This window comes from Manis pentadactyla, chromosome 2 (assembly GCF_030020395.1).
Source record: "Manis pentadactyla isolate mManPen7 chromosome 2, mManPen7.hap1, whole genome shotgun sequence".
Taxonomy (NCBI): Eukaryota; Metazoa; Chordata; class Mammalia; order Pholidota; family Manidae; genus Manis; species Manis pentadactyla.
The window spans coordinates 128,221,390-128,239,089 of record NC_080020.1 but is presented as its reverse complement, the minus strand read 5'-3'; the positions used below and the strand labels follow the sequence as shown (position 1 = coordinate 128,239,089).

General features: G+C 43.5%; 1 protein-coding gene across 1 annotated transcript in view; it reads right to left on the bottom strand.

Moving 5' to 3' along the window:
* Nucleotides 1-17,700, bottom strand: part of MYO10 (myosin X) — a 210,736-nt gene that overhangs the window by 170,165 nt on the left and 22,871 nt on the right. The window contains exon 2 of the mRNA XM_057496186.1: nucleotides 4-102. Within this exon, the coding sequence (XP_057352169.1) occupies nucleotides 4-102 (99 nt within the window). The remainder of the gene's footprint in view (nucleotides 1-3; nucleotides 103-17,700) is intronic.

The following is a 17,700-nucleotide window of genomic DNA, read 5'->3' as shown; positions in this document are numbered from 1 at the left end:
CACCTGGCCATAGTCGGTCCAGAATACGACAACGCCCTCTGCACAGGAATTTACAGTACTTGGAAAATGCTGCCCATTTTCTCTCAGCCAGACCCGTGCTCCCTGTAAACAAAACAAGCAGGATTTAACTATGAGTTTGGATTGCACTTGTGGCAAATTACTCTCAAAATTACATGACTACTACATTTTTTTTTTAAGTAAGATTTTGAAAAACAAATGTTTTTCTCAAACAAGCAAAGAATGACTCTTCAGGAAGCATCAGCCACAACTTTGATTCCAGAGAGCACAAAGGGGATAACAGCCCTGACGTTACTAAAATACACAGGGGCCAACCAGGTCACGATGCTGCTTCACCCCAAGGTGCACTCATCATCTGCTGGTCCCCATCTTCCTGGGCCGTGGGTCTGAGCCCCACATACTTGCCCACTTGTAGGATATCGTAACATTCCACTGACTTCCTACTTGAACCAAACCCTTGTGTCAACCAGACCCTCCAAGAGAGGGATCACATCTAAGTATCAGAACCTAATCCACTGGTATGAAGTCGGCCGGGATTCCGCCAGACACCTACTAATACGCTCCAATGTTTGAGACCGTAGCCCAAAAGACAGCCACTTGCAGACCGTATTGCTTTAACCTGGGGAATATTTTTTTGGCATTGATTTCATTTCCATTTTTTATTTCCCCACTGGACAAATGAGACAAGCATAATATTTAGCTTTTCAATGCTGAATTTCCTCTTCCTTTGATTTCACAACATGAAAACCATTTGTTTCTAAGAAAAGTGATAAAAAGTTGAAGCTGAGTGTTCCCTGGTCAAATCGTGGAGAATTATCTTTATGATATATGATGTATACCCATGCGATGGAATGTACACTGAGCCTCATGTTTCAAATTATTTCTACTCCGTTCAACAATTTCTTCAATCCCAATAAAAACAACAAAGAGCAGGTCTTTATGACACAGTATATCAAAGTGGAACTAGTATAGCTAAATTGTCACTTGAAATAGCTCTTAGATGAACTTTTTTCCTAGAATTTAACCTCATTTCACTGGGCTATTTAACTTCTGTTTTGACTTGAAATGTTAATTGAAACATTTAGAATATACTCATTTGGTACATGCAACTTCTAGTATAAGAGGCTACCCACAGCTCTCACACAGAGTAGAAAAGGAAAATAATGCAGAAGCAAACTCATCACTTCATACTACTTTGAACTGTGTTATCAAATGCAAAAATAGTAGCTTCCAGTAACGGAGTGGCCACGATGCATCTCATTTATGTGCTGAGTGCCTCCTTGATGGATTTAACACTAAGCCTCAGGGTAAGACAGAAATCCCTCTCCAGGAGGGCAGGCTCAGAGCCCAAGCCCCTGCACAGCTGACACACGAGCCAGTTCTCAAATGTCCCCCACTCCTAATGCTGTGCTCTTTCTACACCTCACGTTGACTCTATTTCTCCTTAAAATATGCAGCCATTCCACTCTCCTGCATTTCTACACCTCACGTTGACTCTATTTCTCCTTAAAAAAATGCAGCCATTCCACTCTCCTGCATCCTTCTAAGGAGGTAAAATTTAAGATGATTAAAAAATCCAACTTAAAAATCACTCCCTTAGTGCCAATGGTAACCCTGCTTAAAATACACTCAGTATCCCCAGAAAGTCGACCCTGAGATCCATGAAAGCTTTTGGGACCAGCTAGGGAGACCCTGGGGCTCGGCAATAAGGTCCTACAATCATTTCCCAGGAGATCAAGGTGTCCGGAGACCAAGGTTGAAATGGTACCAGCCCCTGATCCCTTGTGATGGGCTCACCTATTCCCCTGGCCATTTCTGCCACTCTCCTGCATCCTCTATCAAAACCCTCCACAAGGCCTTCCCCACGAGCACTCACTTTCTCCTTATAACGGGATTTTAAATTGTTCGTCTCAACACTTCTTCCATTTTAACCCCATACTTCAACTTTCCCTGCAAAGAGGGGTTGAACCCCTCCACAATATCAACAGCAGCAATCAAAAGTAAACATCAAGTATTTCTCTATAATCCTGAAGCCTGCCTTTTTTAAAGAACACACATAACACCTCCGCACCAGTGGGCCCTATACCTGATTCACACTTTGGGCTCAGACACGGGCAACAGCAGGAATGAATGATAACTGCCAGTCAGTCCTGATTTATTAGCAAACAGCTGTTTCCAAAGAGGACATTTACTTCAGCCATCCTCTAAATATTGTTCTCTCAACTATCATCCCACACAAAGTCCACATTATTCATAATGCTCTAGAAAAAGATCCCAAGTGCCTGGACTACTATAGTCATCCTCTTTTTAAGTCATATGTCAGAGACCGCAGCATTTGAAAGTTCTGAAGTACTTACACTCACACACACTCAAATGGAAATTGTCAGTCATATATGCCATGCGGACTTTTACTCATTAAGTAAACACGTGCAGTTATTCACAGTGAACCTCCCTTCCCAAAACCTTTGTCCAAGGCGTTACATTTGCTATCACCACTGCTTGCATTTTTATCAAAAAGGATTCCACATACGTTTTCCAATTATCAAAACTGTCTATTTAGAAAGAATCCAATTAGGATTTTACTATGAAACATAGGTGGATTAACTGTCACCAGGATTAACATAAACCTCCCTTGCCCAAGACTACGTGGCATGCAGTTTCTTAAACGTGAGTTTTGTTGCGGTTCTGCGGCCTCCTTTAGAAGTACTAGAAAGCCCTTTGTTGACACAGTCTTACATAATCAAACACACCGTTCAACTTCCTTAGTCCAAAGGTCTTTTTCAACAGGTGTGAAGGGCTGCTGATAAGCAAGTTTGAGGAAATCCAGCATAGACTGCAAATCTAGAGCCCATTGGCCAGTTCACCTGACAGGAGCAGCTGTCTTCCACAGGTAGGAAGGAAAGACAATCAAACGTTCCCTTTGTTCTTTGAAAAAGCGTGAACTGACAATTTTCATAGAATCAGAATTCCAAAGTAAACCCATTGAAATGGATACTTTTTTTTTTACAGAGATTGTTCTTGGTGTAGTCTCTGAGCTCCCAAATGGTCTACTTCCATTCCGTTCAAACACATATGCCCAGGTCCAGAAAAGAGGCCCCCCACAGGGATTTGGAAATGAAATCACAAGCAGACATTTTCCAGACCATCCAAGCTTAAGCAACATTTGCCCACCATACACAAGCCATTATATTCTGTCATTGTTAAATAAGGCTGATAATTTAATGTACCATACAGGCAACCTAACACATGGAGAAAGTTCAGTTTGACTAAAAAATAAAGTATAAGCATGTGGAACAAGTCTGACCAGAATATACGTATTTTTATTAAAATTTGGGCAAGTTTTCATCTCAATCTCTGGGACAGGTAATGTGTTAGTTAAAACGTTCCTGCACATTACCAGTAACATTTTTACAATACAAAGCACTCTCATATAAATTCCCATCTCCTTTAATCTTCAAAGCAATCCTAAGATACAAAGACAAGCAATACCACCCTTTCTTCAAAAGTGAGGTTCACAGGGGTTCCATCTTCCATTGCCAACACATGATTTCCTGGCTGTAATAAAAAGACCAACCACACCTAGTGCTGGTGATGATGTGGAGAAACCAGTGGGGATGTAACATGGTACCCATCCACTTTGAAAAGCAGCTCGGCAGCTTCTTAAAAAGCCAAACATGATCTTATATGTCTCAGCAATTCAACTCCTGGATATTCACCGACTCAAGAGAGATTTTTAAAGAGGTCTTGTATGTAAATTTTCACAGTAGCATTATTCATAATAGCTGAATACTAGAAATCATTCAAACATCCACCAACCAGTATAGAGACAAACAAAATGTGGTAAAACCAGTCAATGGAACTCTTCCAAAAAAAAAAAAAAATCACGGATGCTCACCCACAAGGGTGAATCCCAAAAACATTATGCTAAGTGAAAGCAGCCACACATGAAAGAGTGCACGTTATAAGGTTCCATCTCTAGGAAATCTCTGGAAAAGGCAAATCCATAGACAACCACTGTCCCACGGTGCCCAATTACTAGCCTCTTCCCTGCCCAGAGCTAGGTGTGGGAGGGACTTGCTGTAAAATCTGGAAAAAAGAACTTCGGAGGTGAGGGAACTGTTCTAAACCTGGACTGTGCTGATGGCCACTATATAAATGTACTCTACTCAACTTCAAACCTATAGTGGGTGAACTTATATGTGATTACACCTTGGTAATTTCCAATCATTTCTGAAAAATTAATTTCCAAGACTATATACCTCTCAATTATTATACATGCATTTCCTTAACTATTCCAGAATTGGGGAAACCCAATCACATTCCTATCATTGAACAACAGAGGTATCAAGAAACACAAACCCACAAAAAGGGCTTGTGTTAAAATTCTGAAGATCTGTGTTGAATTTAGGTCCCTGTTCTCCATTAACTTCAACTAGGGGCGCTAAGAGGCCACCCAGGAGACCTGCCCAAGCTAATCAAAGGCGAAGCTCTAGCAAACCGCATCAGTGTCTCACGGTGCTCAATTACTAGCCTCTTCCCTGGAAGATAACCATAAATCGCTGCTAACTGCCTGTGGCTTGCAGTGCCTCCCCGGCAACGAATTTTACCTGGCTCCTTCCCAGCACTACGGCAATGAGAAGCAGCCTGAAACACACACCTTCTCAGCCTTTGCACAAAAAGTCTACTGATCACAACTTGAAGGTCCAGAAGATAACATCACCATCACAGGCTTTAAGCTACTGTTGCCTTTTAAAAAATATTACTCTTTGCATTTTAAAATTATTTTCTTTCCTGGATTTTGAAAGAAGTTTAAAAATAAGGTAAGGAAACAACCCTACAAAGAGATAAATGATGATGGGCTTTAAGTACCATGCCGCATGGCATGTTCTAATTACAGATTTGTGGAACAGAAAACATTCTTTAGCCAAACACACAACTCAGTCTTGGATCCAGGACAGGGAACACCTACTTTCCTCCCAGAGGTGCTTACTTGGCCTGTGGTAAGGACCACATTTAGGATTCTCTAACTACCTATGTGTTAAAGTCACAACTTGTTCTTGAAACGTGATCTTTTTTTTTTATTTTTTACAAACAAGAGGTCAAGTACTTTTGTAATGGATAAACTAATATGACTATCTAAATCTACAGTAAATTCAGCAGCCTGCAGTTGGTTCTCTTTTGCTGTAATGACTTGGTAAAGAAGCAATCTGGCTTAGATGTGTAACGTACAAGGTGGGGGGGACACGTATTCACCCTGTTCTTGATACTGAATTCCTAAAATTAGATGTGGATATTATATTACAGTACCAAGGATTTTGAATAGCACTTCTCCATCTTTGTTTTGAGATACAACTGACATTCATTAGTTCAGGTGTACAATATGATTCCATACAGGCACAGATTACAAAACGCTCACCATGGTAAATCTAGTTAACATGTCACTACACAGTTACAAATGTTTTTACTTGGGATGGAAACTTTTAAGGTCTACTCTCTTAACAACTTTTGAATATACAATACAGTCTTAACTACAGTCACCATGCTGTACACTACCTTCCCAGAACTGAATGACTTGTAACTGGAAGTTTGTACCTTTTGAGCCCCTTCATCCATTTCACCCACCCCTGCCTCTAGCAACTGCCAAGCAGTTCTCTTTATCTATGCATTGGGGGGAGGCGGGCAGGGGTGCAGATTCCACATATAAGTGAGATATTTCCTGTTTTACAGCCTTTTTTTTTCTGTTGAAAGTAGGAATACCTTTTTAACATTTTTTTTTTCTAATTCTCATTACTCAAATCCACCTCAGAGGACTCATGGCTTTTGTAACATACGAAGTTCTAATGCTGGTTTCTCAACCTCGGCACTACTGACATTTAGTTTGAGGTTACTGGTTGGGGATAAGGAGTTTGTCCTAGTTGAGAACCTCTGGTCTAGAGTGAGAAGGTTCTACAGTCACGACCAAGTTAAACGAGTTTTCAAAATCATTTACTGTTGGTGACCTAATTGAGAGCAAATTCCACTGTCTAAATTCTAAGCATGTCTACAACCTCCAGAAGCAGGATCAGCCCAGACACAGTATACCTGGGGCAGAGCTAATATCCTGGGACATTAAGCTGAGTGTACACAGAAGGGAGGGAGTGGCTTCTGCAATGAGTCAAAACATTTGATGAACATAAGGAAAAAGTTCACAGAGGCCAATTTGATGGAAATAGAGGGACGCTCCCTCCTCTGTCCATGTTTTTTTTTAATCCACTTTAATGTTAATTAGAACTGACTTTTAATGTTTTTATGCAGATGGCTGGAGCTGCACACACAGAACCTTACCATGGTGCTCTTTTGCCTCAGGAGTGATTTCAACCGCAAAGCATCCAAACTTGTCAGAAAGCTTGGAAACAGGGCAGAGGACACTGGGGAGAGGAGCATAATCACACGTACGAAATGAGTATGAAAAATGCAGTGTGAACACAAGCAGTGGGAACAAGGGTGGGCGCTGGCTGGCACAGACCCAGGAGATTCTGAAAAGACCAGGGAAGGTGGAACCTGAGACTTGTCACCTGCAGAGCCAGCCACCCCTCGAAGGGGACCTGGGAAGAGTGAGCAGCAGGGCGGCTGCCCACCCCAAGCATCCCCAGGGCAGCGGGTGTGTTCCTTCATCCCCTGGTCACACAGCAAAGTGGGGGCCCACGGTAGCTGAGTGATCTCCGACTCGTTTCTGCACCTCGCGACTGCAGAGTTTTTGACCTGATTCTTTTTGAACAACTGTATCAGATGCCAAAGAAGCACGTTCAACTCAGCCCACGGCTGCTCAGGTCTCAAAGGATGCAGCACTCAGCCAGGTGCCAAGCCCAGAGCTGCACCAATAACGGACGCAGGAAAACTTTAAAGGGAGGTTCAAGAGAGGAATGAGCACACAACCCCTGATGTTAAACACGTGTGGTTTGAGGCTCCCAGGCTTGTTCCATTTTCCTGTTGGCTGTGGGGCAGCAATGGCATTTTCTGTACAGGCAGTCCCCAGAACTGCCCTACCTTCCCTGGGGCTGATGCCACACCATTAAATACCACAGAAAAATGGGTTGCTGACACTCTGCTACACAGCTCAGATATAATCTCCCATCCTGAAGGGGCTCCCCAGACTGGCCTAGAGAAGCCTTTAAAGGCATTGCTGAAATAGTGTGCATTTTGATTTAAGAAAAAAATGTATTTCCAGCTATTTGCGGCTGCAATATATTTGTAGCTTTCAGCTTTGCCATCACTAACATCATTTCTTGGGCTTGCCTATAAGGCCTAAGGATCACTTACAATACCATTTTCACAGGGAGACCTGTAGTGTCCCAAACAACTAACTTACAAATACCCCTAATAAATCAGTATGGCTGTAAACTGAGGCTTGTCTGCATTCATCACTACAGGCTTCACAGACAATTCATCCCACGCCTTTGGTCAGTTCAAGCTCCCCAGGGCACCCTCCCAATGAGGAGGATCCCGTGGCATCCATATTCTTTTCCACTATCCTGCCCTTCTGGTCAAACTCTGGTCACCACTATCAGCTACTAGGAAGGGCAGCCTCCATACTGAGGATAAAATGAAAAGGGTATGAATAGGAGGTGGAAAGGGACAGAGAAGAAGAAAACGGTAAAAGGCATCACCTACATGAAGGAACCTTTGCCCAATTTCCCCCACCACATTGAGACACGAAGCCTCACTGACATCCCGCTCACCATCAAAATCAAAGCCACACCAAACTACACTAAATGGAAAAATGCCTAAATTATGAATGTGCGATTCTGTAAAGAGTTTATTCCATGGTTATGGGAGTCCAACTTGCCAACGGATTCGGTCCTGTTTTTACATTCCAATTTTCCCTACCTTCTTCACATTTCTTTTAAACAGCTTTTCAGTTAAAATTTTTAAGTTTAACTTTTAAACTATAGTGACCAGAAACAATTTAACACTGAAAGAAATGAGACCTCTCAGAGTGATTGAGATCTCAAGCACTGTAGGAATACAATAATCCAGGGAATGAAAAATCAAATTATCCCATTTATTAGTTAAATACGTATGTATTGGCTACGTGACTAAGAGAAAACAAATTGGAGCTAAGGAATCAGCCAAAATACATAAAATGCATTCATCCATCTGTGAGCCACTTCACCCATGTACCAATCTATCCATAGCCATCCATCCATCTCTACTTAACCTCCCACCCACCAGCCCATCCTTCCTATAAGTACCTTTTGAGCCCCTTATCAGGCACTGTGGAAGATTCAAGTGTATAAAATTGTTCCTGCTCTGAGAAGCTTACACTACATGAGAGATAAACTGTGCCTATTCTAATACCTTCCCCATCTAGTCTCTTTCTTCTAAAGGTAATAATTATGTAACACTAAGGAGCAGAACAAGAAAGGTAAGTAGGTAAATGGGGGGAAAGGACATGCAGATTTTATAAAATGAATAAAACTGTACCGATTCTAAGGACTCTCAAAAACTAGTGGGAAATCCTAAGGGACACAAAACAAAACCCATTCTTCCTTTTAGTAGAAATAGCAGGAGATCTAGAAGAGCAATAAAAAACCATCTCAAGATGTTTGCACTCTTCCTGGAATATAATACCAGACGTCCTTTACCCTCTTGTTTCCTAGAATTTGTTGTCCTAATTTTTGACAAGAAGTTTTTTCAAAAAACCCACATATAAACAAAAACATAGGATAATCTTAATGAAATCCTGGCAGTATCCTGGCTACTATCTTTTTAGAAAAAATATACAAACTTACTTGGAACAGGAGTTTGTTACTTCCTAAAAATGAATGTCTGAGAACATAACAGGAAGTAAATAAACTTAAAGCAGCTATTTCTCACTTCTGTTGCATACATCCTAATTAATTCCTTTGCAGAATCACATTACATTTCATAAACAGTTCGTGTTTTTCGCAAACTCCTATGTTCTGAAATAAAAGATACTTAGAAGATAACTGAGTTGAATCAAAAAGACAAATGATGTGTTGGCGAGAATGTGGAAAAACTGGGAACTCATACCCTGCTGGTTTGAAAGTAAAATGGTGCAGCTGCTCCAGAAAGACAGTCTAGTAATTCAAGAGGGTCAACTAACATTACCTTATGCCCCAGCCATTCAATCCCAGGTATAGACCCAAGAGAAATGAAAACAGATATCCCCACATGAAAACTTGTGTATGACTGTTCATAGCAGTATTTAAAACAGCCCCAAACTGAAAATAAACCCTAATGTCGATCAACTGATGGAGATTTTTTTCATGTGGTATAGTCGTACAATGGAATTTCACTCAGTGATAAGGACGAAGAGGGGATGCATGTCATAGGTAAGTGGAAGCAGTCACAAAGCACCACACATTGTATGATTCCATTTATAAGAAATGTCAGAATATAAATCCATAGGGACAGAAAGGCTGGGTGTAGGCAGTGACTGGAAATAGGGAGTGGCTGCTAGTAGGTATGGGATTTCTCTCTGGAATGATAGAAATGTTCTGAAATAGACAATGGGGATGGATGCACTATTACTATATATCAGTATTAGTATATACTAATATACTAGTAGGTAGTAAATATACAAAAAACCCACTGAATTATGTACTTTAAAGGGTGATTTTTATGATACAGGAACTTTATCACAAATATAAAAAAAGAGAGGGAAAGAGAAACAACTACAAAAAAAAACCAACAGGTAGACTAATATCTGATTTCAGTTGCTCCCTGGATCCAATTATCCCAAGGTCGTGTTCATTCCCTGACCTCCCTCACTACATGTGCCAAGAAAGTCCTCTTTTGTTGGCTTGTAAGTGGAAACTCTAAAAATTAGTACAAAGGAACATCGGCTATTACTTTTGTAGCAAGGAACTGCCATGACTTTCAGAAGACATCTAGAAAGCAATTTACTTTGCAAGCAACCTATGCAAATGACCGCTACCAATTTCTGTACTTCCCCTAGAACACTGAACTACTTCAGCCCTTCAACTCCATGGTGTGTCACATTAGGATTTACATCACTTGTCTTACAGGAGGAAGAGTGGGCTAGTTTGACTATCCCGGAATCTCCGGCACCTGCATAGAGCTGGACACACCAGAGGGGGCCTCAGTATTAACTGACTCTCACCCCCCAGCCCGACCTCAGTGCTCTGCTCAACACCCAGTGCTCTTGTCAGCAGCAAGAACAGTGCTGCTCACAGAGATGTAGGGACGCTGAAGACAGCAGAACAAGGTGCCAGCAGCTGCCGCAATGCTGCCCCAGAAGGTGTGGGCTCAAATGGCAGTTTCACCACCTCTGGCTCAGGGCAGTTGTTGGTCACTTGAGATCTCTCTGTATAAAACGAGGAGTCACCTGGCTTATCTGCTGTGCAAGCACAAGATGACCACGAGATGGCTTACCAAAGGGCTTCCAAGCCTCAGGGCCTTCAAGACAACATGGCAGGATGTATTTGGGGCATGACTTCCGGCACCTTCAGGGTCACACCCAGGATACCTCTCAGCCATTATACTGCTTTAATTTTCCTTTGAACCCCTTGCTAGAAAACCTGAGGATGCACAGGCCTAGTTCCCTGTGAGAACCAATCTATCCTCCAAACAACCAAAACTACAACTTCAGTTGCTTTCCAATTACAAAGCATTTAAAAATAACAACTACAAGTTACCCCTACCAAGAAGGTAATGTGGGGCCAAAAAGGATGGAAACATTTTAAATGGCATAAGGGCCTGTTACCTGTTTGGCTTAACATCTCCTAAGATTTTATCTAAATAAAATTATTTATCTCCTGTGCCAATATCTGTTTGCATTTCTCTCCATATTCCATCTCCTCTTGGGATCCAGAGATCTGGGAACAGAGTGACACTTTAGGAAGACAGCATGTCCGACAACCTAAGGCAACCAATGGCTTTGTCTCCATCACTAATTCGGGCTGAAATCCAAGGACAGTGGGGTGAGTACCGGCAGCGAGGCGTGAGGACATGCGGACCCCTGGAGACCTCACTCCAGCAGAGATGGGCCATGGAGCGCAGTGGGGTGTATGGTGGTGTCGCTTGTATTAAGCCAGCTCTTAACTTTTTTACTGATAGTTTTAGATTTCACTGATAAGTTGCTAAGACAATACAGACTGCCCGCATCCATCCCTCACACAGGTCTTCCCAACTATTAGCATCTTACGTTGCTCTGGTGCACTTGTCACACTAAGGAACCAGCGCTGACACGCTACCATGAAGGCCAGGCCACACTCCACCTGGGTTCCGCCAGTCTCGCCCTGATGTCCCCTTTCTTCCCCAGGACCCCCCCAGGACATCACATTTGGTCATGATGCCTCCTTGAGTCTTCCCTGGTGTATGACAGTCTCCCTGACTTTCCTTGTTTAACGGCCTTGACTGTCATGCAGAGTACAGGTCAGGCTCCTATAGACTATCCCCCAGCTGGGGACTGTCTGAGGTTCTTCTCACGCGGGCAGTATTGCAGTTTCCAGCATGGCTCGATCCAGGGGCTCAGAAGGCCTGGGTGAGAATCCTGGCTTTACTGCGTCACGGCCACCTGGCTGGCCTGGGACAAACTAACCTCCACAGGCCTCAGTTTCCTCACCTGCAGAAGAGAAACACTACCTACCGCCCAGAGGTTACTGTGGGGATTAAAATGGCCAGCAGATCATCAGAAATCCCTTACAAGAAGTGACAACTTACTGACTGAACAACAAAGATGTCATGCCAGACACAGTCCAAGATTCAGTAACATACAAGTCCTACTTCCAGAAGCTCACAGTCCAACAGAGACAAAGTCTAAACAGATCATTTGAACTTGATGCCACCAGGACTGATTTGGGGAGGTAAACAGAGCACCTGCGGCTGGGGAGGCTGACACAGGAAGCAGGCGACACCACAGCAGGGTCCTGAAGGGTGAACAGGAGGACAGACCCCATGGGGCAGGTAAAGCCTCAGTTGAAAGTCCAGTTTTCTGCAAATTAGACAAGTGCCACTGTAGGCTGAGATACACTGTAAATTGGCTTACCCGCTCTGCTTAATCACCAACCATAAACTATTAACAGCTCCACACAGCTGAACAATGATGGCATTCACCTTTGTCCAGTCCTGGGGAAAAATTAAGGCTCAGACTCTAACCCATCAAGCTCTCAGAAACCACCAAAGACTCAAGCTGCCTCTCCCTTTCCCAATAAAATGTGGGCCAAATTACATTGTTTTACAATGCAATAAACTTTTCCAACTGTTTTTACAAACAAAAAAACAAAAATCCTCACAATAGCCAAGTCATTTTGAGGTATCAGCTTTTAATTCCAGTTCAGTTCAAAACACCCTCAGCCACTCAAAACTTGAACGTTCTCAAGATCTCCCTGAGTAGAATCAATGGGCAGGCAGAAGCGGGCACTGCAGTTCGGACCCTGCTGGGGTGGACGGGGAGAATGAGCCCAGCTTGGAAGATGGAAGTCTGGGACCTGCCGAATAAACCTTGGGCCCATCCTGGGTAACACGAAGCTCTGAATCCTGCCAAATAAACCTGGCCAGGTCCCATCCTGGGCAGGTAACACGAAGCTCTAAGTCCTAAAGCTAAAAGGTCCGTCCTCTCAGTTCCTCCTGGCTCCCTGATGCCAGACCCCGTCTAGACCAAAGTAGCCCTGATCCAAAATGAAGGCCCACTGCTCCCCTTTCCTGTTCCCAGGAAGCCACCACCTGAGGATCAGTGGTGAGAACGGGCTTGACCCAGCAAAGGAGCAGCTTTGCTAGATAGGGACAAAGGAAATTTCTTTGGAGTGAGTCCAGCAACTCGGCTTTCCACCAACTGTATTCTTCTCAAATCACTCCAGCCACAATCTAAGCACTCCTCAACCACCAAGAGTAAAAGCTCCTGACACATTGCCAGAAGTAAGGGCATGCATGCAGTAACACCCTCAAGGGTGAACCCTTAAGGCACAGGGGCCCTCCTGTAACAGTGGGCCAAGGACAGAGGGTGAAGCAGGAAGGCAGGCAGCTACACAGAGAAAAGTCAGGACTCAGATGCCACGAGCACGTGACCAAGCAAACTTCAAAGAACTATCATGGATAGAAAGTCTAGAAAGGAGACTCTCATCCCTAACTTCACAGCAGAATCAAACACCCATGGAGCTCTTAAACTCAACAGCCAGGGACTAACTCCAAATGTGCACGGCTGCAATGGTGGGGCTGGGTCTTCAGCCACTTCCCTGCCACCTCACCCCCCACCACGAATCTGGACCAATTGAGGTGCGAAGGCTTCTCTGTGCCAGTCCTTGGAAGGATGGGGCCAGGGCCTTCCAGGTGGTTACCCAAATGATCAGGGGCTCTTCCCACCCACCCCCAAATTCACCAACTCAGAGATTCCAAACATTTGGTGCTCTTTGGAACTCCATGCAAAGCAAGTATCAGCATAAACTAGAGCACTGGGTTTAAAACCACTAACCTAAACAGCTTCCCCTAGAGGGAAAAGCATTAGGTCCTAATACAACCAGGAAGGAAAGGAGGAAACAAGGTTAAGGACATAAATATTCTGTCTACAAATGGAACGCATCAGTCCTGAGTAATCTACTACTTAATGCTGGCATACATCACTACAGGTGTTATTTATTCCAATAATTACTGCTCAATGCAATCCAAGTATTTGTTTTGAAATTTAGCTGAAAGTCACTATAAATGTCATTTAAAAATTATTTTAGAAGTTCCCATATACTGCCCGTATATCAAATTGCACGGCTTGCTAAACATCACCTAAAAAATGTCCTATATTGGCGTTATTTAGGGACTCTGCAATACCATGACACCCCTACACCGTAACATCCTACTGCAAGACCTATTCCAATTGTTCTGCTGCTGTGTGACACCTGCTGCCCTACAGAAACCATGTAAACCCACATTTAAGCCCACAACTCAGCTTTTCAAATGGCAATAAATCTTCATCACAGACTTCGACAGAATGCCCGTGCGCTGCTCTCTCGTTAGCACCAGGCAAACTAGAAGGCCTCTGACAGCATACAGTCCAAACTTTTCTCCATACAAATGCCGCAGAGGTTTGTCAAAAGACGCTGGCAATCTAGGGAAACCACCACTCCCCCCTTCACTGTCTCCTTTATGGGTTACATACAGTGACGGCTCCCCCTGGGGGCATCCTACCGTGGGCTAAAGGATTTAGAAGGGCAGGGCCGAAAGGGTCCAAACCCCTTTACTTGTCAGAAGAGTACACAAGGCCCCAAAAGAGATTTATTTAAGATGCAAGCAGATCACAGCCAAACAGCAAGGACCAAACTCCTGGGTGGCTAACCCAGAATGCAGATCATGGGCAGCCCACCAAATGCTATCAGGCATCAGAAGAGTGTCCCTAAAGCTCTGCAGACCCCACTGATCAAGAACTCCTTAAACACCCTTTGTTCTCAGAAAGCTGACTTACAAGTATGTGTGCTCTTCCTGTCATCAGTCAGACTGGGAATAAGCAGCATCGCTTGCAGGCGGCAGACGCTGGAGCAGCTGAGCAAAGAACGCAGTTCACAGGTCTCCTTGGGACAGTGGCAGCAGTTATCACAGGCAGCTGGCAGGACTCCAAAGGAAACCTTTCACTAGCTCCCTGCGGGATGGCCGCAGGTCCCCGTGAGCCTCTTGGGTGAGAGCATCTTTAGACCATCGCTCCGCCCCCCTCAACTAAATTGCTGCAACCCATGCATAGAATTTAAAATTTTCTAGCAACATTTTTTTAGAAGCAAAAGTAAGTAAAATTAATTTTAATATTTTACTTTACCCAATGGATACAAATATTATCCCTTCAACAGGTCATCAATATAAAAAGTGTATTGAGATATTTTACATTTTTCTATACTAATTCTCAAAGTCCGGTGGGTATTCTACACTCATTGCATGTCTCAATCCAGAACACCCATAGAACGATTGCCACATGTGGCTAGTGGCTATAGTACTGGACGGTGCAGATCCAGACTCTACAATCCAGAGATGTAACTTTGTGAGCTAAGACAGTGTGTATACAAGACCTGAGTACAATGTCTTCTGTTTTTTCAGGGAAATAGTTTGTTTAGAAAATAATTTCTAAGCAATAAATATTCCCCAGTGACAACCAGCAAAGGTATGAATTACTCATGTCACCAGTCCCATCCTAACCTACCTTAATTCAACATTCAACAGGAGAAATAAGCAGAACAATCTTTTTCTCTACCTCTGAAATAATAAAAGTGTATGACAAACTGTTCCAAGAATGCCCAGCACAGAACATGATTAAAACAGCTCTAGAGAACTGGATGCTCTAAGTTGCCCTGGGACTTTTTTTAAAACCAAAGGAAAGAAGGAAAACATATCTGTTTACTGTAATACAGAACTCACAGCAATTTCAACAATGTCTTCTGAATTCTTGAACTCTTAATTGTACATGTCAGTTCATTATCTGAGTTACTGTTGGTTTAGAGTTCAAATAGACTAAAAAAAAAAAAAAATCAAGCAGCAGAAAGTATGTGCTCTCACCCCAAAACTGCCCTCTCTTCCTCCCAAATACAATCAGACTTTTTAAATGCGATAACAGAAAGAGGATAGTCTTGCAGGCAGAGTTAAGAGTCGTCTAAGGAGAACGTGTTTTTCATTGGGGTTTCCATGAGCCATAGGTTTAGAGTAATGCACGTGAGCAACAGTAAAGACTTCCCTGCAGCCCAAAGTCCAGGGATCTGAAAACAGACTGTAGACAAACACAAATTCCCTCAATAGCCAACAGAGAGATTAGCAGTTCTGAGAGAGGCAAATTGGCTTTTCAAAACACAGGACTGCTCCAAGGATAAAGGCTCAGCCAGGCCACCTGTTCTCACCATCTTCCATGTCCAATCCCCACCCCCCCTCCCCAGTCCTCACACCCAGCCCAGTTCCTCTTCAATCTATATACATCACCAAGAAACCAGCGTCATCCTTGCAAACCCACATCCCATCCTTGCTTAAAGCCTATTCATTTGGACAAAATCCCCCCAGGGCCTGTACACTGTGCACACTCTGGCCCCAGCCTCCCTCTCCAGCCTCCTCTGGACTTTTCTCAGGTCCTAGCTAGGCTGAGCCTCTCCCCACTGCTCTACCAGCAATACCAGTATGCCCTTTGGGCCTGAGCATCAATGCCACTCCCTCCTGGAGGCCGCAGGCTGTCCCCCAACTCAGTATTGTCTGCTTGCTGCACTTCTGTCCTCCTATGGACAAGAATGTATATGACCAACTTGTGCGATGCATCCACTCCCTACTAAATGGGAGGGCCAGGAATAGCTCTGCTAGGAAGGACAGAAGGTGTAACAAAGCACAAACTCCACCCATCTCAAAGCTGTGCCAGGAGAGTGTATGTCTTTACCAGCCCTTCCCTAACAACACCCTTGATCTTCTATGTCCTACTCACTTCCCTAAGCTTACCTCTACAGCATTTAAATTCGTGAGAAAACACTGTTACAGATTCTGCAGCTCACATTTGCAGAAATCAACGATGCAAGTGATAGCTACACCCTGAAAAAACATCCTATCTTGGATGCTCAACAAACACACAGTCTTTCCTGCCTCTCTCTGTACAATTAGCAGTTGGGGCTACTTATCTCAGAACCAGGCACCTGATCTGCTCACTGCTTGGTCCTCTCATGCTAGCCCCAGTGCAAGTTTTCTGGACTGTAGAAAGGAATTCCCACCACTGCCCCGACCTGAGCACCAGGGCTCCCTGGCAATGTCTGGAGACAGACCATCACCATCACGAAGCCGTATTTCCACATTTCAAACAACCAGTTTGAAAAGCTGTTTTTCCTTTTGCAGCCCAGGCTAAGAAATGCAAACAGATTTTCCAAAACTCTGACCTAGTGTTCCGCTTCTCCCATGAATCCCAAGGGATGTTCTCATCTTTTTGCAAATTCATTTTACCTGGAGAACCACCACTACCCCAAATTCCAAAGGCATTCATTCATTCTACAAATATCAAGTTAACCCTTGCTGGCTGACAAGGCACAATGCCATGGGCTGAGAAGAGCACAGCATTCAATGGCCGGGAACATGGGCTTCAGAATCCAGCAGACCAGTCTCCAAACCCCAGACTGGCCACAGGAACAGCAGCCATACCAACAGTGTGCCAGCGCTGTTCAAAGCACATCATGTGCACTAATTTGTCTAATTCTAGCACACTATGAGCAACTAATAATGCTCCCATTTAACAGATGTGAGAGACCAGGCACAGAGCAGTTAAATAACTTGCCCAAACTCCCAGAGCTAAAAGGTGGTAGAATCGGTGTTTTTCTAAATTTTTATTGGTGTACCATTTATATACCATAAAATTATTTGTTCCCAGGCAAGTCCATCCTTATAACCCCACATAATTCAGCCTTAGCCGCTTAACTTCCCTGAGCCACAGTTCCCTACTTCACAAAATGTAATTGATAAACTCTAATTCACAGAGTAGTTAAGGGACTCAATAAAGGGAATGAATATAGTAAACTAGCCCAGTGGCCGGCATAAAGAATGGCTCAAAAGCCTCAAACTGAAAAGACACTCAGCTCTCATTGTTTACTCTAATCAGAGACAAAACTAGTAAACAGAGATAATAGCCATAATAAAATGCAGAGAGAAAGAGAAATGACACAAGAAGTGGAGATAAAAGTACAAAGAAGAATTGTGTGTTTAAATAGGAGAGAGAACCGTGTTCCCTGAGCT